This window comes from Acipenser ruthenus, chromosome 6 (genome assembly GCF_902713425.1).
Source record: "Acipenser ruthenus chromosome 6, fAciRut3.2 maternal haplotype, whole genome shotgun sequence".
Classification (NCBI taxonomy): domain Eukaryota; kingdom Metazoa; phylum Chordata; class Actinopteri; order Acipenseriformes; family Acipenseridae; genus Acipenser; species Acipenser ruthenus.
In genome coordinates, this window is record NC_081194.1 from 76,393,786 (window position 1) to 76,418,169 (window position 24,384).

Sequence of the window (24,384 nt, forward strand, 5' to 3'; positions counted from 1 at the left end):
GGTTGCATACAGATTGTTTTGGCAGCACGCTGTGGAATCTAAACCATCTGTAGAGAAACACACTCTAGAACAGCTGGAGTCTTGCAGGAGGTTGCAGATTGATTGAAAATGTGATTGACACTACACTGAATTGAAGAAAATGCAAATATTGACAGGCGTTAATGTTAGCTTACCAAACACAGTGAACAAGCTGTCAGGCAAAGACCACATCCATACAGCTGCAATACCAGTGCAGCACTGCTTCTGAATTAGAGTCAGCTAGGGTAAGGTAACACAAGGCTAAGGGTTGGGCACAGAGTTCATTAATAAAGTGAAAAAAGCAGGCACTTTACAGAGCCTGAGAAGATTTGATTTCTCACTCACCTAGAAACAAGATCATGTAAGATGTTGGGGTCGGGGCGGTCCCCCCAAAATTAATCATTTTAATTCATAATAATTTAACATTTTCGATAAGCTATTGGAATTCGTCCTCATTGTTTACAGTAGGGTCGATGACTGAGCTTTGAGTTTGACAGCGTGAGGTCATAATGTTTAGAACTTAATTTTTGTAATCCATCAGTTGTACCTACAGTATGGCAATGTTTTACGGCTGATATCAGCGAGCCCTACATAAATAGGAAGAGATAACAGCCCAATGCACAGAAGGAGTCTGGGCACCAACACAGTACCCAGATCTTAACCATGGCTCATTTGCAAGAGCTGTTACAGAGCTGGTCTATTTCACTTTGCGTGTGTTACTGTAGTGATGGCTTTCTGCATGAGGTATTAATTATGTTATTAATTATACGTTTTACTAATTCACTTGCTTTAATATGCTTTTATATATTATTATTATTATTATTATTATTATTTATTTCTTAGCAGACGCCCTTATCCAGGGCGACTTACAATTGTTACAAGATATCACATTATTTTTACATACAATTACCCATTTATACAGTTGGGTTTTGACTAGAGCAATCTAGGTAAAGTACCTTGCTCAAGGGTACAACAGCAGTGTTCCCCACCAGGGATTGAACCCACAACCCTCCGGTCAAGAGTCCAGAGCCCTAACCACTACTCCACACTGCTGCCCCATAAGTAAGTTTCTATACAGTATTGTGTAAGTTTCAAGTTCTTTCATTTCTTATCAGCAAAACCAGCTACGTGCAGTTTTGTATAGCGTAACACGACTGAAAGTCACAGATAAGTGTCTGAGCTAAACGCTAAAAAGGCTGGATATTAGCAGAGATAGTGTGAGATGGGGGAGGGGAACTGAAAGACAAGATGGATGCGCCCTGCTTGGTACAACGTGGTATGCAAACCCCCCCTTTTCCCCGCAGCAGGAATGTGCAATGGGAGTGGAAACCCCTATCATCAGACAGAAGTAAGACAAATGGGAGTGGAGTCAACAATTGTTTACAAAGGTATAAATGCCAAACATTGTAAAGTTTTGTCAGTCTTTTCATGTCTTCAGAATTGACTCCATGGATATACGTGCTTTCTAATACAAACATATGCACTGAGCTGTACAGAGGCCTTGTCCAAAGTCAGTTTAAATCTTGTGCTTATATGATTGTTTTGGAGGTATACCTTTCTTGTACACAAAGTGTTTTTGAATCAAAAACCATTAGTCAGCTTAATTTCTTCACTACATTACCTTTAATATAATATAGTGTTGATTCTTGTACTAGTTACTCTTACCCTTTGACGCACACACTCTGAACTGCCAAAAAATGTTGCAGAAGAGGACTCTGGCTCCTCTGAAGTTTAAAGAGAATACATCTTTAAGCAGGGTCTCACTGGTGCAGTTGCTGTATGTTGCTCTGTAATCTCTGATAGTGCTAGGGGGCGCTGTTCTGCATGATGTTCTCGTTTAGATGTCACTTTAACAATGGTCCTGTCTGCTCTGACCTGTTGAAATGGAGCAGTGGAATTAATTAACCTCACTGTGGTTTTATTGAGACTTCGTGCAGAAAATGGATCAAGAATGCTCGCTCTGGAATAGAACGTTCCGCAAGCTGGCTCACTCCATGTTCTCTTAGTATTACCTCCTTTGCACCTGCAACAAAAGCATTGCACGCTGTAGGGAAACAACGGATTGGAATAGGATGGTAAATTGCCGTGCGAATTTAACTCAGTACACTTGTGGAGTGTAGACACTATGTTGTGTAAATAAGTCTGTCTTGTTAACAGTAATAATGGCATGCATGCCCATAGGTACTGTACCGATGGAGTAACTATACAGGTAACTGCAGCAGAAAATTATACTGCAAGAGGAAGCTGGTAACTAAAAACGTTTTTTTTTTTTTTTTTCAAATTAACCAAAACAATATATTTTAATGTTACTGGCCCTTAATATCAAAGCTTTTGCGACCGTCGGGGAGGCTTTTGTGGCGGTGTTTTAACTTTGACTGTTTTTCGTGTTACGAGAAAAAATCAAAAATGGCCCGGAAGGATGAGAACAGTCGCAAAACCCCAATTCTGACAGTATGAGGAATGCTATGCAAATGAAGTGGGTACCTAATTAACATACCTCCCGTGCAAAAATCAAAAAGGGTTGATGTGGTCGGATTGAGCATTTTCTGTCGCCTGTTTCAAAGAGTCCTAATGGAGATGGGAAGCTATTTCAAACAGACTCCGTCTAAAATAAAAAAAAGGGCTCTGATGTGAGGAGTGACTCTGACTACTTTAGTGATGGAGACCAATGTACTGCTAGAGGTTGCTGCGATTTTAGAGGATGAAACGGATAATGTAGCTGCTATCCCAAAATGAAAAATTAACAAATACATAAACGAACAAATATAGAACTACATAAATACATGTCTGTATATTCATTTATTTTGACATTTATTTATTTCTATGTTTATTTATGTTTTCATTCATTTATTTATTTACTTATTTCATTTTAAATGTCCTCCATGACCGGGTGCATGAAACTACACTAAACTAATACAGTGAAAAATAAGGCTACATTAAAATTAGCTTTCTAACTTTATTATTGTGTTATATTAAATGTATCTTCTCTTCTTTCTCTGTATCTCCTGAAAAATTCACTACCAGTACCAAGACAAAATGAGAAGTCCACAGTAAAGTTGCACAAGTAAAAAAAATGTACAAGACCCAATGTGTTGCATATGATAAATATTCAAATACTATTTTCTTAATGGTGGAAGATTCACATAGGCTGTGAAACAATTCACAATTGGTCTTCGGCTAGTGCATCACTTTTCATAAGTTATCTGTACGATTCACAGTTACACAAAAGGATGTGAAACAATTCACAATTGGTCTTCTTTAAATTAAAGGTGGTTTGGAAAGCCTATGTGATGCGGTTGCTGATTTACAGCGTATTTAATGAACTGTTTGCTATAGGCGAATGCATATAGGCTATATGGAATACTGTATTGATTTTACTCTTTTGTAATGGAAATCAGGATTCACTGTGGAAGCAAAGGTCGTGTATATATTCACAACTGTCCAGCTCTACATGAAAGTTGGTTTGGAAAGCCTAGGTGATACAGCTTCAAATATCAAATGAATATCGAACGTCAGACCAACTTTACCACCAATTTCATCCAAAATAAACATTCCAAAATGCCCTTATGGTTCAAAATCAGGCCTCTTCCAAAATAGAATCAGATTTTGTTTATAACATCAGCCATCTATGATAGTCTCCTAATTTCTGAATTTTAACATCTGCAATTGAGATACTGCATTCAGTCTGTGTGGTATTGTGAAGCCTGATAAAATGCTGTTTCTGGTCCGGTTTATCACGAAATAATTATTACACTATAAGGTAATCGTTATTTCGTTAAAACGTAATAATTATTTCGTTTAAAAAAAAATCACATATAACGTTAAAACGTAATAATGATCACGTTTTAACGTAATAATTTCGTTAAACCATAATAATTATCACTTAATAACGTAATCATTATTTCGTTGTTACATGTGCTGATTTATTTTTGTTTTGCTCTACCCATTCCTGCAGCTTTATGCTTACAGTGCTAGCTTACACCAAGGAGTTATTTTTAAGCAAAGTGTCGGTTCAGATCTCGCATATTTTGAACTGCTGAACTGCCAGTATGCGCTGTTTACAACAGAAACAAACTGCTCCGTTTTAAATATTTTGACAATAATAATACTTTTCATTGTGGGACGTTTATAACATCCACATGAAGAAGGAAAAAAACGCTAAAGTTACAACCAAACACCCCTTATTTGCCAATCGATCGCCACAAAAGGCATGCTAGAGTTTCTACTCTATGGAAATTCACCAACACTGGCCGCGCCTCCTACCTACACTGTCACGCTGAGCTGTAACATTCACAAATGGTCAGCCTGCTGCAAGACCGCTTTTCACATCGGCGACCACATGAGAAGAGACTAGGAGGACAGCTCGACAAACTGAAATAATGAAGTCTGTGGAACGTTTTTTTGATGAGCTGGGTCACTTTAAAAGGTAACTGCTACAGGTAGCCAGCCTATCATCATTTGGTAAAATGTATCTTGAATAGTACTCAACTTTCTTTTTATCCTCCAAAACTGACGGTTAAATATTTTAACCACGAGTAGGTTTGGTGCATGCCTCTAACTCAGTTGCTTTAAGCCTTCTGTTTTGATAATGTTTGATTTTAAGATCTGGTAGTAGCTTATGAGTTAAGTGCGTCTATTGCTTAATATAATAATGAAAGCAGCTTGCTTCCATGTACCACTTGGAGTTTCACGAGAAAATCCACGATGAAGTACCGGTGTATGAATATGACAAGTGTTCCATTGTAAAGGTTTTGGTGGAACTACGATAGTCAGTATTGGCAGAATACTGGATTTGAGATGCACGAGGTTTTTATTGTTCGACCCACAGACAGACTTGAGCCTTAACCTCAAAAGCTCGAATATCATGCCTAACTTTCGAGCTCAACGACAGTCTATGAGGATTCGACCTCGTGTTAAAAAAAACTGTCAAACACATACTCTCCTCTCTTTTCCACTGCTGCGTTTCAAACTACGTGCGTGTTGGTAACAATGGACAAGGGTTTCCTAGGTCATGCAATTAGCCAAAACAAAATTTGGCCTTTCCACGCCACGTCTTTGTTCCAACCCTGTTCTAAATTGTTTAATTATATAATTGTACCTGTTAAACCTGGAATGGAATACCCCTCCAGGGCTGCGATTGGACACCCCTGATTTAATCAGTATACCTCACAAATCATCATTTATCCATATGCAGTGAGAACCAGTAGTTGAAGCTTGAAAATAAGACTGTTAAACGTTTTCCAATTCTAGGCATTCTAGAGCAGGGATCTGCAACGTTTCTTACAGTAAATACCAAATTTAAACAATACCAAAACTAACAACCAGTGACATCAAATAAATACTACAAAGAAAAACGCATATATGCAGAGACTGAGCTAAATGCTCACCAACACAGATGCCCAGTATTCACAGCCACAAAACTACACCAACCCCCCCCCCTACTTAAACACACAGACAATTAATATCCATAACGCTGAATACTGCAATGCAAACTTTGTTTAGCACCTACATAAACAGTTTGTTGTCATCAGATGCAAAAACGCATCAGAATGGTCAGTGGTCAGACGGCTTCTAATTGGATTTAGTATAGTTTTCAATTGTGAACCTGTTCATCGCGGTAAGTAGAACCAAAGGCCGACAGTAAGGCAAAAGCTACTTTTTTCATGCAGGCGTACTTCGAAGGAAGGGGAGACCAACATTCCCTGATCTTGAGTTGCCAGCCACTTTCCTTTTCAAGCTCACCTCACAGTCATTTGAACTTTGATACCCAGATGCCTGAGCTTTGGAAGTCAGTCAGTTCCAATTAAAATCCGTCAGTGTTCATCCACTCCAAATATAGAAGTTGTATGTTGCTTTCCTTCGCCAGAGTTCACAAGAAATGAAAACATGGGTCCTTTGTCTCGAAAGTCTTGGAATTGTCTTGTGAACTCATTTTCAAGCTGTCCCATATAGTTGTATATATCCCCAGTGTTCACTCGATGCGCCTGTGAATGGGTTTTCAAGCGTGCTGGGGGTTGAGGGAACACAAGCCACTTTGTGTCTTGGAACTTGGTTTCAGGAGACTAGGTTTCAGGCCACTGCATGGCACACCAGGGGAGACATGGGGTCTTCCGGGCTCCTGGAACCAGGTTTCAAGCCACTTTTCCTGAAAAAGTGTCTTTGTGTCTCCTCAGCTTTAGTTACCAGCTTCTTTCAAGAATATTAAAATTAAAACAAGGGTTACAATTTTTTTTTTTCATAATAAATTGATACAAATTATTAAACCAGAACAAACATTTTATTCGGGTTTGGGTAATTATTACAAAAATCATGAAAGATGAATTTGAAAAGTGCACCCATTTTAGGCTTGTCTAGTGATGTATTCATTAAGGTGTTGTTTTTAGCTGCAGATTTGCAGGCCGTTTTGTCCCTGTATCTGCACACATTTGCTGTTTATGCCAGACGCTGCAGTCGGTCGACAGGGGGTAGTAAGAGAAAGTGTGTCAGATATATAAAGGTACAGCAGCCTTATTAATAATTGCCTACATGAGCAAACACAAATACAATACAGAGCATTTCTACCATACAAGCTCCAGTTCTGCTTGAGTAAGGAGAGCTCATGTAAAACGAGCTGGTGCTGGAGACCACCTGTTTTAAAGCACCTGTTGCTTTTAGAACAGATTCAGTCAATTGCATTAATTTAAACCTCAGACCACCTGTTACTTTATAGGAGATCGCTGTGCTCTAGAAACACAGGTTTATTGGACACAAAAAAAACCCTAAAAAAAGAAAATCATTGAATCATTTCTTAATGCTAACATTATAAAATAGGTTACCAAACTGGATGTGTTTTATTAGGACCCCAATAGTCCCATACTATTGTGGGCAGCTTGATTCTACTTACTGTTTTTTTTATGTGACTCTCATTTTTTTCTTTTCACCCACCAAATATAAGCAGCTAATATTACCAACAAGGGCACTAGCAAGGGCCAGTCTCCAGCTTGAAGTGTTGGCGCCTTGCCAGTAGGGGTAACTGGAGCACAGCGAGACAAACTAGCCTCAGCCAATTTTCCTTCGTAACCCTGAAGGCCTCCCTGTGTGTCCCCGGTCAATGTATGGTAGTGACAAAATTATATTGGTTTGATTTTTGGTTCTTCTTATCGAGTGGATGTGTATACACTTAATAACAACGCATATTATTATTATTATTATTATTTATTTCTTAGCAGACGCCCTTATCCAGGGCGACTTACAATCGTAAGCAAAAACATTTCAAGCGTTACAATACAAGTAATACAATAAGAGCAAGAAATACAATAACTTTTGTTCAAGCAAAGTACAAGTTTGACAAACCACAATTCAATAATACAGCAGGTAATAGTGATAGTTACATCAGGATATGATTAAATAGTGATAGTTACATTAGGATGTGATTAAATACAAAGTACTACAGGTTAAAAACTTGGCAGATTACAGTATTCTGAAGTACAGGATTAAATGCAGTAAAATAGGGGCTGATAAGAGCAAAATAAAGCACATTTACATGAAGGGTGATAGTGTCCCAGGATACAAACAGAGGAGTTCTACAGGTGCTCTTTGAAGAGGTGAGTCTTAAGGAGGCGCCGGAATGTGGTCAGGGACTGGGCAGTCCTGACATCTGTAGGAAGGTCATTCCACCACTGCGGAGCAAGGGTGGAGAAGGAGCGGTGGTAGAGCTAGTCTTCTAGTGCAGGCGGAGCGGAGAGGTCGAGTGGGGGTGTAGGGAGAGATGAGGGTCTGGAGGTAGCTGGGTGCAGACTGGTCAAGGCATCTGTAGGCTAGTACAAGAGTCTTGAACTGGATGCGAGCGGTGATCGGGAGCCAGTGGAGCGAGCGGAGTAGTGGAGTAGCGTGGGCGAAGCGAGGCAGAGAGAACACCAGGCGGGCAGCAGAGTTCTGGATGAGCTGGAGCGGACGGGTGGCGGACGCAGGGAGGCCAGCCAGGAGGGAGTTGCAGTAGTCTAGGCGGGAGAGTACCAGGGCCTGGACCAGGAGCTGGGTAGCATAGTTGGTGAACTAGTTGCATATAAATATAAACACATGTAAGTGGCAGAGTGGCCCCCCACCACAAAAAAAAAATACTGTAGCAACGCTTCGGCCTGTGGGGCCTCACACACCCCTGATTCAAGTCAATCGCACCTGACTTGCTCTGAACTCCAGATGGCAGTTATTTTCATTAGATAAGCCTCAGAAATCGCTCCACCAAACACACAGCAGCTCCAGCTGTCGCTGCCCTTTTTTTGGTCTCATAGGTGTCTTCTTTCTGCTGTAATCCATCGAGGAATGTGAAAGTGATTGGTGTTGTATTTGCTTCAGTGCTGAACTGACTCCAGTTTACCAGATGACGTTACAAGTTTAGAATTGATCTGGTTCTCAGCTTGGAAATAAGATGAGGGTAGAAACTGACAGGACTCTTGACCTGTTCGGCTAAGTGAGTTAGAGAGTTCACAAGGACCCAGTCTAACCGAATTCCTTTTGAGTGCAACCAATAAGTCATGTTTAATATTAGTTGTTGAGGGTGGGGATTACTGAAAAACTCGACTACCCATTATTGAAATTACTTTGCCTATTTGACTGATAAAATCAATTTACCAATCTTTTTTTTTTAATCTTTTGGACTATGGTACATTTCATTCCTATCTTTCTCATTTTTCATTTCTTGCATTGAAGCTATAGTTCGATGTAAATCTTGTGCAGGAGTCAGTCTGATCAGGAGATTTCTCTACAGAACTGCCCCAAACACATTAGTATAAGTGTCATTTGAACAGTATTTGTTAGTAACAGTGAACTGTTTAAAATAATAAGATCATGGGGTTTGTGTGTGTGTGTGTGGGGGGGGGGGGGGTCTCTGCATGTATATTTGGAGTGGGAGGTGGGCCTACTTTAGACATGTGATTTGTTTGTATGTGCCATTGGGGAGGGGGGAGGGGGGAGGGGGGAGGGGGGAGGGGGGAGGGGGGGGGGGGGCTATGTGCTGCTACTGAGGAACAGCATAACGGTATTAAGTTGAATTTAAACATTATACAATTTCCAAACCCCTAAATAAGTGTACCATTTCTTCTACGTGATAATGTTGTGGATATGGAGGGTTAAACATGTAAACCAATAACAAACCCACTAATAGTTAAAAAAAAAAAAAAAGGTATTTCTTAGTTGTCTTAGACTTGTTATTCAGTATTGTTGTTGTCTTATGTTAAGTAAAATAATTATATATTATAATAATTATATATTATTTTATCAGTAAATATTATCTGAGAGGGGCACATGCTGCCCTGACCAGTTCTCTTTGATGTTACAATTGGAGTAAGTGTGAATGCATGACTTCCCTGCAGATGCCTTCAGCGGTTGCATAGGTCTGCCTTAGATTGACAGACACTTAAGTTGCACAGCTGTAGTGTCTAACTTGTATGCCACTTCTGGTTCAATTTTTAACTTTCACCGGTGGTGCCATACCCTGTGTAAGTCTAGTGAGATGTCAGCTTGTGTGAGAACTATCTGCCCTACTTTTTTGGCAATTCTCCATGAATAAGATTACTGCAAATCACTGGTATGTCTGGAAAGTCAAACCAGGATCTCTGGGCTGTTTCTTTGCCATTAGTTATTGCCATTGGACCACTTTGCAATCTTATTATTTGGCAGATTGAAGTTGAAGGAATTGAAGGAATTTTGCTTGTTAGTTCAGGGAACAATTCACAACTGGGAAATTCTACTTCCGTTACACAATATTTTGTATTTTGAGGCCCCATACAGACATATTAGTTGCAGAGAATGAAGAAATAAATACTGGAGGTAGACATCGTTTTCATTGTTGTTTCGCTTGTTACAGTGCTAGTATTGCAAGTGTGCTGTAATTGTTTTAGTATTACAGTAAATGTCTGTTTTAGGTTTTTTTGGAAGCATTGTATTAGGCATTGACCTTCCCTGTGTGTGTGTGTGTGTATATATATATATAATAAAATAAAATATAGAATAAAAGAAAGTAAATGGATAAATAGGCTGAACACGATTATGCCAGCGGGACTCAACAGAAAAGAATGAACTAATTAACTTCAATAAATATGTAACATTTAAATAAATAAACAAAATTCATTCAAAAGTTGTGCATACTGATGCGCTGAGGAGGCCAAATCTAGACTGATCCTCAGAGCCAGCATTGCATGATATAATAAAAATATAAGTTTATATAAAGTAGTGTTAATTAGAATTAATACAGATTCAAAGATAGAGGTAAAAATGATGTCACAATATATAGAACACCATTACATCATGTAAGAATAAATCATGGATTTGAATGTAAACAATAACAAGTAGTTGTCATGCCGTCAAAAACCTATAAATACCTCCAATGTTTTGATTCAAACACAGGCTCCCTTGAGAAAGATATGTACAACATATCGAAACGTTGGGCAGCTGGCTCTTTGAGCTAAAATATATATATATATATATATATATATATATATATATATATATATTGGCACAGTGCCTAAGAAATCTGTACACCGGGGTATTTTCTTAATGTTTTCAGTAAGATTTGCTGCACATACTGTAGGACTTGAAATGGTGCCAAGTGGGATCCTACTACCTGCTGTATATGTGGTTCATTTTTGAGGTTTGAAGAAAATACCAATGCAGTGTGCCAGCGTTTAATAGTTTGGTTTGTATATCACTAACACCCCTTTTCTGTCCCTTATCCATTATGTCCTTTATCCAGGTTCCAGGCATGTGTGTATTTTGCAGCTGTTTTTCAGGCCATCTCCTGTGGAATTCACTATTTGGCATCAGTGTTCCTGGCTGAGACTCCCAAGTTTGTCTGCGGTGCGCCCGGAAACATCACCGCCGCCATGGTTGCCAATTACAGTGGCTCAGGATTGGAGGACATCTGGAGTCACTGGAACCCGGGACAAGGCTTCGTCCTTGTGGAGACGGAGATTGGCGAACTGTGGGAGCTCAATAAGTGCAGTCGGTCCAGGCGGACAGACAGTTTTGACTTTGACTACTCTTTCAGTGGTAATAAGAGCGAGTTCCCCTGTTCAGAAGGGTTTGTCTACGATCGCACCAACATCCAGCAAAGTATTGTAACAGACTGGAACCTGGTCTGTGACAAGGAATGGCTAGCAAAGCTCACCCAGCCCTCCTTCATGTTTGGAGTCCTCATCGGAGCACTCATATTTGGAGACATTGCCGACAGGTACCCGTTTTCCTAAAACTTCAACTCTGCAATGATCAAGGTGGAGTGAATTTAGTATTAAAGCTATTTAAATGCTTTTCATTATCAACATTAAATCTTTTAATGACTGTACATTAGTTAGCATATCAGGATGACTGGTTTGGATTAGCTCACCAAACTCATCACCATGGCTGCAGTAGTAAAATTACTATAGTAACGGTCATCTGAGAGCTAGTGGCTGCTCAGAAAGAGGTGAACTTTTACAGTATTGAGGTCTAGTAAAGCAAAAACAGAAGTGCAGATTACTGTACCAAGTGAACACTATTTTAGAGTATTATTCAGAAGTTTCCCTTTTAGTTGCAGATACTGTCATTGCAACATCATACATACAGCTATGTACGTACTGTAGTCCTGTGTGTCATTATGACATTATTACCACATTCGCACAAGTTAGATCAATTACAAACAACTGTACTTGATACTTGACTTAAAAGGGCCCTCATTTCATATGTAACAAAGGGGTACATGGTCATATTGGGAAATAAAAAAATGCACATTATTAGTTTGAAAGGGGCATAGTACTGCAGGTCAGCTGTAAAAAAAAAACAACTCTCTGTGAGGACAACCACTGATCTGTGTCCGTGCACTCATACAATCATACAGAGGAAGACAAGAATATTGAAACCTGTAAATCATCATTCAAACACACACAATCACCCAAGTACTGCATACAGGCAGTGAGCAAGTTCACGGGACTGTAACAGTGCGCAAGAAGTTATGCAGGTTGGATTTGCACCGAATTATTGCGGTTGTGTCTAATTTTATGGAACTTCCTAACAAATGTGGCCACTGCAAGATCCAGGACTACAGATACCAGCATGCATTGCACGTGTGTTTTCATCTGGTTTTTTTTCCAGAGTGGGCAGGCGTACAGTCATGATGTTTACAAGCACATGCCAGTTTGTGCTTGGAATTGCTGTTGCCTTTACCGCCAACTATTACGTCTTCATTGTCATTCGTTTCATGCTGGCCATGGTAAGTATAGTGCACTTGACTGAGAGCATTTTGCCTTGAGGACACATAAGACTGAGTCTATTGTCCCCAGAAAAGAACTGGTTTCACTTAATGATCCCAATTACTTAGAAATATTGTATTGATGGTTGTTGGCAAGGAAACATTCTTACAACTTCAAGCATAGCGCTTCATGTTGTGTTGTACAGTAATTATAATGTAAGGCATTACATGTTTTCTAACATTGTTATTAATACTAATAATAATAATAATAATTAGGGCTGTCAAGCGATTACAAAATTAATAGCGATTAATCTTACTTTTAATCACATATTTAATTGATACAATTACTCCATCCAACTCATTTAAGTTTGTTTTATTATTATTATTATTATTATTATTATTATTATTATTATTATTATTATTATTATTATTATTATTATCCAAAAAACAACACAGCATAAAAGCCCTGTTGTCCCATTTCTGGATTCTCTTTATAGTTTCATATTTATTTACAATCCAGCATTTGTTTTTAAATTGTTTGAACCAACTGCTAAATCACAATGGAGTCAGTTTATTACTCCCCTTACTGTATTTAAAATGATCAGTTTCCTTGACTCATAAGCTGAGGTTTTTCATTGCCATTTAAATAATAATAATACAAATAATAACATTTTTAAATTGTCTTATTAATAACTTGAAATGGCCTAAGGAAAACAAAACATTCACTGAGTAACGGTTATATCCTTCATAATTGTAAATAATATTGTTAAAAGATAAACGTGGTTATTGAAATAAAACAAAGCTACAATGTTAACAGGTCTTCATTCGGTAGCTATCCACTTCGCAACAGCACTGGTTATAGTATCATATTTAGTTTGATTCATGGATCTGCAGCGATCCTGAATTTCTACTCTGTTGAAACTGACAGGTTTCATTTGTTGCTGTATTGTTGTTGTCTGTAGCAGAAGAACTACTGGAAAGTGTATTTTGAGAAGTGAAAGCATGTTTAGCACGCAGGTGGTACAGCAGACTAGATGCACTTCTGTGATACTGGAACTCACGTTGACAGTAGATACAAGTAACCCTCTTTCTATGCAATGAAGTTTTTTTTTTTAAATGAACTTCCCGTTCACAAGTCCTTCAGTTTGAGTGCTTTGCTACATAATGCGGTTCCGTGACTAATGTTAGATTCAAACGATGACTACACTCATTCACTCATACACTGGCATGCACTCAAGTGTATTAAAATGGTGCTGCAGGAAATGAATTACGGAATGCTAAGAGGGACAAGACAAGAGTGTGATTAATGTGCTTTAAAAAAATTAATCTTCCAAAAAATGTATCCGTTAATCACGGAAGTTACCTGTGATTAACTGACAGCCCTACTAAAAATACAACTATTTGATTATTGCAGCTTCTCACAGTAACATTAATACATGAATACATGAACAAGAAACAGTGAGTAGTAAATAATGTACTTCATAACTCACAGCCATGAAAGAACTCATTTCTGCAGGCTACAGCTCCCTTTCCATTTCACAAAATACACCCACATAATAGAAAATAGAAACAGCTCCAAGTGTTACTAATTTTGAATTATTTTCTTCTCAAAAAAGCCTTCCATACATCCAAGAGCCAGCCAAAGAAAAGCCAAACACCCCCTTTTCCTTCAGAACTTGCGAGTACTAGCCAGGCCCAACCATGCATAGTTACTGAGGTCTGGGCAGATCAGAATCCAAGGCTCTACGGCTGCATCACCTTTTGGGGGAATTCAACTTCGTTCATGCTCAACATACCATGCCACATGCTGTACAATGCTTTCTCTAACAAACATATTATTTTCCTACATAGGTGTCCAGCGGCTACCTGGTGGTAGTGTTTGTGTACGTGACAGAATTCACTGGGATCAGAGCTCGGACCTGGACCTCCATGCACGTCCACGCTTCCTTTGCGGTAGGGGTCATGGTGGTGGCGCTAGTTGGATACCTGGTGCGGGTCTGGTGGATCTATCAGATCATTCTGTCCCTGCCTACATTTCCCTTCCTTCTGGTGTGCTGGAAGCTGCCAGAGACCCCATTCTATCTGCTGGCCAAGGGCAGATACAAGGAAGCCCAGGACCTCATTGACAAGGTGGCTGAGTTCAACGGTGTTGCCAACCCTTGTAGGGTGTCCGACCTACTGCAGCCTGAGGAGATGGACATGCTGGAGAGAGACCAGGATGCAACACCAGAGAGGAAACTCAGCATCCTGGATCTGTTTGGTACCTGGAAAATGGCTGGCAGGACTATCACTGTGTGGCTGGTGTGGTTCATTGGAAGCTTAGGATACTACGTGTTCTCACTGGGATCTGTCAATCTGGGAGGAAACCAGTACCTAAACCTGTTTCTTGCAGGTAGAGGCATTTTACTGTTGTTTTAAAAGCTAAACTTCTTGCACATACATCTATGAAGTCACACAGTTTATTTCTCGATGTTTATACAGAAAGATGCACTTAGCTGCACATCCCATTGCAAGGGATGTCTGGTGTAATTATATTTAACTTGCAGGAGACCAACTTTTTCATGATACTGTCACCTTCAATGTGAAATAATATATATCTGGACCCTGCATGGCATTTCACATAATTTTACAAATGGAAATGCACTAACAATGTTCATACACTGTTAGATCTATCCTCTCACATCTCTGACTAAAATATCAGAGATATGTGTGCTGGAAAAAAGATGGGCATTTAACTGCAAGTTTGCAAGCTGTTAATAAAAAAAAAAAAGAGATAATATGCCCATTAGGAATTGAAGCTGAGTAAAACTATCCTAGCTCTCAACTGAAAAGTGTTGAGTTCTGACGGTAACACAGTAGAATCACAATACAATCTAGACCAGCAGTTACCAAACTGTGGTACCAGTAACCCCAGCAGTACACAAGACATGGGACAAATTGTGTAATGGCGAAAATTTGTAGCTTTATTTATTTATTTTTTTTTGCATTTTCATAAGACTTGCCATACTCAAAGCTTTAAAACTCATTGGGAATTCCTTTTATTTTCTGGCGTGAAATGGCGCGTGACGCTAGTTAGTTTCAGAAACAAAAAGAGAGGTTCTGCCATGTAAGATAATCACGCAGCTGTGGGACACTTGGGTACACTGCCCTGGCGCACACGTTTATTGCAAACCTCCAAGAGATACCAATGAGAACAAAGATACACAGAGACAATGAATTCTTGACAGCGAATGAACTACAGCTGCAGTGTTAAGGGTGTGTCAAGCAACACCTCCCTGCACTGGCAATTGAGTACTTTCCCTAAATGGGAAACACAAACAGCTGGGTCTGCTATCCTTTCGCAAACTTTTCTGTAGTACCCATGCCACAAGACCTGTCAATGAAAGAACAAGAGAACCTCCTGGACATCTCAACTGACGGCGCACCGGAGATCGAGTTTCAACTAAAGCGGCTGGCTGAGTTTTGGGTCCAAAGGCGAGTAGAGTTCTCTGAATTGACAGAGCTGTCAAGGTTTTGCTATCGTTTGCTACAACTTACCTGTGCGAAAGAGGATTTTCACGACTCACAGCTATTAAGTCAAAATATCGTAAGCGGGTTTGTGTAGAAAACGACTTGCGACTCAAACCATCACCAATCATTCCAAACATTGTGCGCCTATGCGCGAACAAACAACATGTCCCTCACATTAATGGTGAGTAGTATCACTATATTAAGCTATACTATAATCATTTAAGTGGCGCAAAGCATACATTGAAACTAAAAGCGGAAATTATATGTATTATACTATTATAGTCATTTATATTGTATGTATTGTTTATGAAAGCATATTTTAAAAATTAAAAATATATTTAAAATAACATTAAAATATAAACCTGTATGCTAAGGTTACTCAGACAGTTGGTCTGGAAGGGGTTAAGTGATAATCAAAAGTTTAGGAACCGCTGATCTAGATGTTGAGCTCTGTATTATTATTATTATTAGTTTATTTAGCAGACGCCTTTATCCAAGGCAACTTACAGAGACTAGGATGCGTGAACTATGCATCAGCTGCAGAGTCACTTACAATTACGTCTCGCACAAGGAGGTTAAGTGACTTGCTCAGGGTCACACAATGAGTCAGTGGTTGAGGTGGGATTTGAACCAGGGACCTCCTGGTTACAAGCCCTTTTCTTTAACCACTGGACCTCACAGCCTCTGATCCATGTTAATAATTCCAGTGCTGAATTACCCTTTCTCTCACACACTCTTGGAATACATTAGAGCCTCAGCTAGCCGGTACAATGTTCACTGACTAAGCTGACCCGGTTCATATTAGAGCAGACCTGCTACTTGATATTAATTAGCAGTGACATCAACAATACCAAGTTTAGAACATTGAAATAGCAGTTTGTTAATGTTGATGGATCCCATATACACAATTGCACTAAGCACGTGTGCTACACTGTCTCTCTGTCCTCACGTCCATACAGTGCCGAGAAAAAGTTTGTGAATCCCTTAGGATTTTCATATATTTCACATATTTCAAACCTAAAATGTTATTAGATCTTAATCTAAGTCCTAATAATAGATAAAGATAATCTGATTAAACAAATGCCACACAAACATGATACTTTTTCAACATTTATTTATCCACAAATGATTCAACATTCAATATCCATGAGTGAAAAAGTATGTGAACCTTTAGATTCAGTAACTGATGGCACCCCCTTGAGCAGCAAAGACTTCAACTAAGCGTTTCCTGTAAATGTTGGTCAGTCTCTCACATCGGTTTTGAGGAATTTTGGCCCATTCCTCCTTACAGAACTGCTTCAACTCTGTGACATTTGAGGGCTTCCTTGCATGGACAGCTCGCTTCAGGTCCTGCCACAACATTTCGATGGGGTTTAGGTCCGGACTTTGACTAGGCCATTCTAAAACGCGGAATTTCTTCTTCTGCAGCCATTCTTTTGTAGATATGCTTGTATGTTTAGGATCATTGTCTTGCTGCATGACCCACTTTCAGTTCAGCTTCAGCTCACGGACGGATGGCCTGACATTCTCCTCTAGAATCTTGTGATACAATGCAGAATTCATGGTTGTGCCAATGATGGCAAGCTGTCCAGGTCCTGAGGCAGCAAAGCAGCCCCAAACCATCACACTCCCACCACCATGCTTGACGGTTGGGATGAGGTTCTTCTGTTCGAACGCAGTGTTTGGTTTTCGCCAAACATAACGTTTCTCATTGAGGCCGAAAAGTTCTACCTTTGACTCGTCTGTCCAGAGAACATTGTTCCAGAAGTCTTGTGGATCATCTATGTGCTCTTTGGCGAACTTCAGATGGGCAGCAATGTTCTTTTTAGAGAGCAGTGGTTTCCTCCTGGCTATCCTTCCATGAACACCATTCTTGTTCAGTCTTTTTCTGATAGTTGAGTCATGAACACTCACATTAGCCAAGGCAAGAGTGGCCTGCAGATCCTTGGATGTTACTCTGGGGTTCTTTGTGACTTCTTTGATGATTTTCCGGTTTGTTCTTGGAGAGATTTTGGTAGGATGACCGCTCCTGGGTAGAGTGACTGTGGTCTTGAACTTTCTCCATGTGTAGACTATCTGTCTGGCAGTGGATTGGTGGAGCCCCAAATCCTTAGAAAATGGTTTTGTAACCCTTTCTAGACTGATGAGCATCAATAACTGTTTTTCTTGATCGTGGCATGACGTGTTTCCACACACCTGTATGGTGACGACCAAACTCATAAAGTTTCTGATCTTTATATAGGGTGGGGTCTCCCAAACTCACCCCTGAAGATCTACCTAATTATTTAAACACCTGATTCTAATTATCCCCTTAATTGGGCTGATAAAACCAGGGGTTCACTTACTTTTTCACATACCCTGAATCTTAATTACTCATAATTACATCATTTTGTTTCAAAAGACACAGAATTGGTTAATATAAACCCTATCGGATATTTAAGAAAAGAACGCTATCATGGTAAAACTATGGAATTTCCATAATTATCATTGGGCTTCACAAACTTTTTCTTGGCACTGTACGTGTTTTGCCAGGCGTTAATAAAATATAATTTACATTAAAAATGATTTGAGCTGCCTCTATCGGTAGATGGAATGCTATGAAAAATAGGTAAAGCTAAGTAGCCTACTAGCTTTCTGCGCATGTGATGAATATACCTGCAAAACTCACCAACATCAGAACCCTAATCATTCACTGATTTAATACGGGGACAGCCTTGTTTCTAGCAGTTCCACTCTTAAGTAGGGCACATTAATGTAAATGACATTTATGCATCACCCGATGAAATACTGTCATGTTAAACTTTATCACTGGCACGATAAAGGAGACGGTAAGTTTTATGAATATGGCCCTAGATCTAGATGCTATCCCTCTTCCTTAATTATAAAATCCGGTACCTTTTGTATAGAAGTGAAGCCCTGCTCACCAGTGCGCTGCTTCTGTTTCAGTAATGGCAGCTGCTTCAGTAGCTTCAGTTTAATATGTTATCACAGTAAAGTTTATTGACTAACACAAAATAAATCATATTTGTATCTGTCAAGCTATTAGACCAATGTGTTTGCCAAGTAAAATTCTGAGGGAATCTTGTGCTTGTCTATGAACAGGAGCAGTGGAGCTTCCTTCCTACATCGTCGGCTGCTTTGCAATGGATAAACTGGGAAGGAGAAACACTCTGGCCCCGTCCCTTATTCTCAGTGGAACAGCGTGTGCCCTTATTATCGTTGTGCCGCAGGTACAGTATATTTACACTACAGTTTTAAGGAATGTTTTTTTTTTTTTTTTTTTTTTTTGACGAGTGTTTTTTAAACATTCTTTGGAGTTAAACAATGCTTTGAAAAATGAGAAAACACTTCTGTCTCTCTCTTAAACAATTGAAAAGGGTTTCCATGAATTGAAAACTTGATTGGGCGTTAAACAGTCCTTAATCAAACATTTCTTAAAACAGTCTTAAGTGACACCTTTTAGATTTCTTCAGCACCTGCACCAATTATGCCCCAGTTATACAATTTGGCTTATCAGTATTATGAATGACTTATTCTATGTGTTTTTTTTGTGTGCAGAACATTGCAATTTTGGCTATCATTCTGAGCATGACAGGGAAGTTTGCGATTGCTATAGCCTTTGGGCTCATCTACCTGTACACATGCGAGTTGTACCCTACTATCATCAGGTAAGTTATAGTATGTTTATTGTCTTGATTAACCCATAGCCTGAGCAACATCAGCTGATTCCTTTATTTGATACTGCATGTATTTATCGGCTTGGTAGATTTACACACATAAAGACTCTTTTGTATCGGACACTTTGGCTAAGCATTTCAAATTCTCCTACATACATACAAACTCGCAAAAGAATGGTATTGCACCCCATGAACTTCTGGATGCTAAGGAGTAAATTAAGCAATGTCTAAATTATTTTCGAGTTATTCATATTAATATGTAAGAGTTATGAGGTAGTGTGCTGTACAATGTAAAGGGATTTTGCGTGTTCATAACTAGAGATTACTACAGACACTTGTATTGTTTTAACATTGTACCCCTACCATGCTAGATAAGAGCAGGCATCACTTTTGATGGTTTAAAATCATATAATTATAATAGGCGTTCAGGCATTATGATAATAATAGACGTTATGATAGTGAGGCTCGACAAAACACTTGTCAAATGAAAGTCTTGATTGTTGGAAATTAAATGTGCCACTTATAGGATGTCTTTAATTGGCACATTTGTATAATGTATGTCGAGATCAGCCAATAGCTTTCGGCTTTACAAAGCGCTGGGGAGGACGGAAGCCAATAGGGAGTGAGAAGAGACGGGACTAAGGGAACAGGAGACAAGCAGGTAAAGAGGAAAACAAATGGGGGAGATGTGAAAAGTTTCACTGCACTGCACGCATACAGTTTAGTTTAGTTGAGTGAAAACAAAACGTTTCTAGTCCTAGAGGCTGTTTATCTAAGGATGGGCCAGTCTGTCAAGCACATTTTTTTTTTTTTTTTTTTTCTTTAATTTAGTCGTTGCCAATTATTTTTATTATTTTTCTCCCAATTTGGAATGGCCAATTATTATTTGAAGCTCAGCTCACCACTACCACCCCTGCGCTGACTCGCGCTGACTCGACAACGCAGCTCTCGGGCAGTTTACAGGCAAGCCCGCAGGCGCCCGGCCAGACTACAGGGGTCGCTGGTGCGCGGTGAGCCGAGAACACCCTGGCCGACCTAACCCTCCCTCCCCCCGGGCGAGGCTCGGCCAATTGAGCGCCGCCCCCTGGGAGCTCCCGTCCTCGGTCGGCAAAGGAACAGCCTGGACTCGAACTCGCGACGTCCAGGCTATAGGGCGCATCCTGCACTATACGCGCGTGCTTTTACTGGATGCGCCACTCGGGAGCCCATCAAGCACATTTCTTAGGGACTGCTGCCATCTGCCAGTGAAAAACAAAACTGCAGTAGTATACATTCAACTTATTGATTTAGTGTAGCACACCGTAAAGACATGAGAAGCTTTGCAGATGCACAGCGAAACCCCTGCACGCTATTCTCACGAGAACGACACATTTGGACTCGCTTGCGCTCCACGTGAAAATCGCGGGATAAGCAGCTGGGTGGTTTTTAAAGAAGCTTTTTATATGGTAAGGCGTACTCGGATGTATTTGAATAAATTGTGCAGGAGTTTGCAAACTGAGGGAATACAGTAACAAAAAAAAGCATAGGTGATGTTTCTGCCATTTAACAATTCATTGTATTTTAATGTAACTGTGCGGTGCTGTCTTTCTGTGCCATTTGTCATTCAAATTAAATTTCTAAACGTAATAGTATGAGAAAAATAACCGGAGCTTGCTGATGCTGTAGTGCCTTCTATAATTTATTGTGGGCTGCAAAGGAAATGTGTGCTAACATGAGAGGATCATTTTTTTTGTCAACCAAAATGAAAAAATCATGAACTGTGACAACACATTACATTTCTGGTGGTTACAGTTATTTTTCAGGAAGGCATGTGCACATAAGCTATATTAAAGTATCTTTTAATTATTATTATTATTATTAAAAAAGCATACACTGCACCTACCCTATCCTTTCACTCGCGTCCAGCACCTGTGTGTGCAGCTAGTATTTTTAAAACTGACATTTCGATATTTCGGACAACCTGCCTGTCACCAGACATGTTCTGTAGCCATAACGTGACGGTGTAAACAGAGTCCCTGCCATTGACATCTTATGTAGGAGACATGGCTAATTTGGATACCTCTGACAATTGGTTAGATAAAGTCCCTCAGTAACAATCCGTGATGGTAAATCACATCTAAACCAGGCAGTAGTTTTATAAATAGCGTTTTTTTGGAATGGACAGAAATTACCGCCATCTTTTGTTAATATGGCCCACAGAATTAGCAGACACAGGCGAGGTTAAAGATTACAGAGTTCTTGTGTCTTTTACCTCTGCTCGCTTACCACGTCTACCTTTCTTCCATTAAGTCTTTATACATAAACTGTGAGCACAACTGTTTATTTAGTTAGTTCTTTTTTAAGTAATGCATCAGAGATTCCTGTATGTTTTCCATGCGTTTTATAAAAGGGGATATCGTTTAAGTGTTTCACATGGTCATTTATATGGTGTGTTTTTTACCCGGTCTCAGGTCTCTTGCTGTTGGTAGTGGAAGTATGCTGTGCCGTGTTGGAAGTGTAGTTGCACCCTTCTGTGTGTATTTAGCATCTGTTTGGACCTTCTTACCACAGGTGAGCCCCTGTTTTACAGTTGTGTAACATTCACACAGCCATACAGTCATCAAATTGGTTTGAAATCAAATTATGACAGCAAAATTATTTTTTTGACTCCAAACAATTAGACTACAGAAACCATTACAATGCAACCCCAGTTACCTTTAAATATAATAGGTACAGTAAAACAGGAAATAGCAGGTATTGAGGGCTGGTTACTACACTGCACGCAGTGTAACATGTGGCTGTTCTGATCACAGAGCTGTGTTTGGATGTTTTTCAACCATTTCTTTCAACCATTTCACTTTATTAAAATAAATTACACATTTTCTCCTTTAGTTACATTCACTTTTAATTTATCTCCCAAGGTAATTGAATTTAGGTTATTAGTGATTTAGAATGAACAGCAGTAGAGAAAGCAGGGGCATGGCCAACCACCTAGAACATTCCCCAGTTTAGTACCCATTCTTAGCTGTGTGACCGTGTGAGTGAGTGGCTGTGGCTGTGGCTGTGGCTGTGGCTGTCTGCACCGCCAACCTTCACTCAAACCACTCTGCTACTCGGTCCCATTCATTTAATGGATAGTCCAAATAGTTGCTTGGTTTCTTTATGGGTAACGAGATAGCTCATTTATAATTTGAAAGATACAAAGACAGCAATCAACCATTTTTTCTGATTTCTTTTTCTTCCTTAGGTGATCGTTGGCATCTTGGCCCTCCTGATTGGGGTGCTGACTCTGCTGCTCCCAGAAACCCTGGGGAAACCCCTGACAAGCACCCTGGAGGAGGCTGCAGCACTCGGATCTAAGAAAGAACCCGAATGCACACAAGCAAACAGCACATCGGGAGAGAAAATCGAAATGATCCAAAAGTCTGAGCTTCCAGGACTTGCAATATAAAGATGCGCCTTGGTGTTTTGTATGCATACATTTTTTTTTTTTTTTTTTTTAAATCCGTGCAAGAATAATATCAGCAAAGACCTACATTTGAGTCTGTAAAAATGCAGCAAATTGAATGAATGAATGTAATTGTCTTTGTGGTAGCTGTAAAGCAGCGGTATTCATCGGCACTCCTGAACCTCTCAAGGACCCTCCCTATGAGCAGAACAACCAAGGTGCATTCCATGGACTTTATACTGTCGTCTTCTTTACAGCAAGACACACAGGACCGAACAGCTACCTCTAGCTACACTGCAATACTTTCCCAATGAAATACGATGTCCTAAATCCCTGAGAAGGGTGTTACTCTAACAAAACTTGCAGTACGAAGTTTGAAAAATGTGCTTAGGGATGATGTCTGTCTCCACGGTGCACTAATGTATCTAAGCCATTGAAGTACTGTATTGGCAGGTTTCAATATTTCAGTATTTTTCAGATTAATGGTGGGGAATTGCAGATCTAGTCTGCTGTGCTGCCCGACTTGTTGTGACACTGAGCTAGAGCTCACTCAGGCCATTGCATATGGAACAGATAGTCATTCTTGAGCCATGTGAGTGAAGTGCTGCTTTCTGCAATACCACAGCCTGTGCCAATGTACTGTTTCTGTAACAACGGTAATGCATTCTGTAACCCTGGTGCAGCCACATCAAGAAATATTAAAGAAACCGTATTCATATATACTGTAGTATTGAAAATAAAACTACAATTGGAATAAAAACGTGTTTGTAAACTATTGTAATGTTACAGAACTAGCTAAAAAAAACAGTAGTTGCTAGAAGGAGCAGTTAAAGTATTGTTGTTGGTATATTCTTGATATAGGCACTTATGGATGTCAATTTTGTGAACACCACAATAAATGGCAACTGTGAACAAGCTACCTTTTTTGGTTAACTCAATGAAGAAAGTCATTCAGAACTGGCTTTAGCATTGCATGGGTTTCCAGTTCCCTTACCTGTTCTGGTAAACGTGGAGCTTGATTGTGGCACCCCACCAGGGTGGTCCGTAGATCTTATGAACAGATCATGAAGGCATGATATAGTGCTCAATATTACTTGAGAACTTACATAAGAGTATGAGCTACAGGATAGCACTGTATAGATGCAAGGCACTGCAGGTTCTTTGTAAAATCAATACATGATGTCTAATTTTCCCAATTTTTCTTAAAATGTTAACAGTATTGCTTACAGTTTATACTTGATTGTGTAGACTGAAATAGTGTGTGTGTGTTCCTGTTTAGAAGATTTACCTGAATAATAATAATTCTAGCCATTAGTGTAAGTACGTGTTACTGTGAGTAATGAAATAGTCTCTCAAGTAACTTGAACAGTGGACCTGGAGAACGGAATTATAATGTATCAAGGTGTTGCCTCTGAGCAGTATTGAAGTGTTACAGAACCCCCTGTAGTGTTTACAAGAAACAACCTACTTTCCCTTTGCTGTAGTCTCTGTTGTCTATCGCAGTATTGGCAGGAGAGATTTTTTCTTCTCAGCATTCCCAGTTCATGTTCGCT

General features: G+C 39.6%; 1 protein-coding gene across 1 annotated transcript; it reads left to right on the top strand.

Moving 5' to 3' along the window:
• Positions 1-4,192: 4,192 nt before the first annotated feature.
• Positions 4,193-23,591, top strand: slc22a16 (solute carrier family 22 member 16). The gene is made up of 8 exons (XM_034018687.3): positions 4,193-4,444; positions 10,748-11,224; positions 12,121-12,238; positions 14,069-14,609; positions 18,830-18,957; positions 19,286-19,395; positions 21,855-21,954; positions 22,631-23,591. The coding sequence occupies exons 1-8, from the start codon at positions 4,398-4,400 to the stop codon at positions 22,832-22,834; spliced, it is 1,725 nt and encodes a 574-aa protein (XP_033874578.2). The 5' UTR covers positions 4,193-4,397; the 3' UTR covers positions 22,835-23,591.
• Positions 23,592-24,384: the final 793 nt, after the last annotated feature.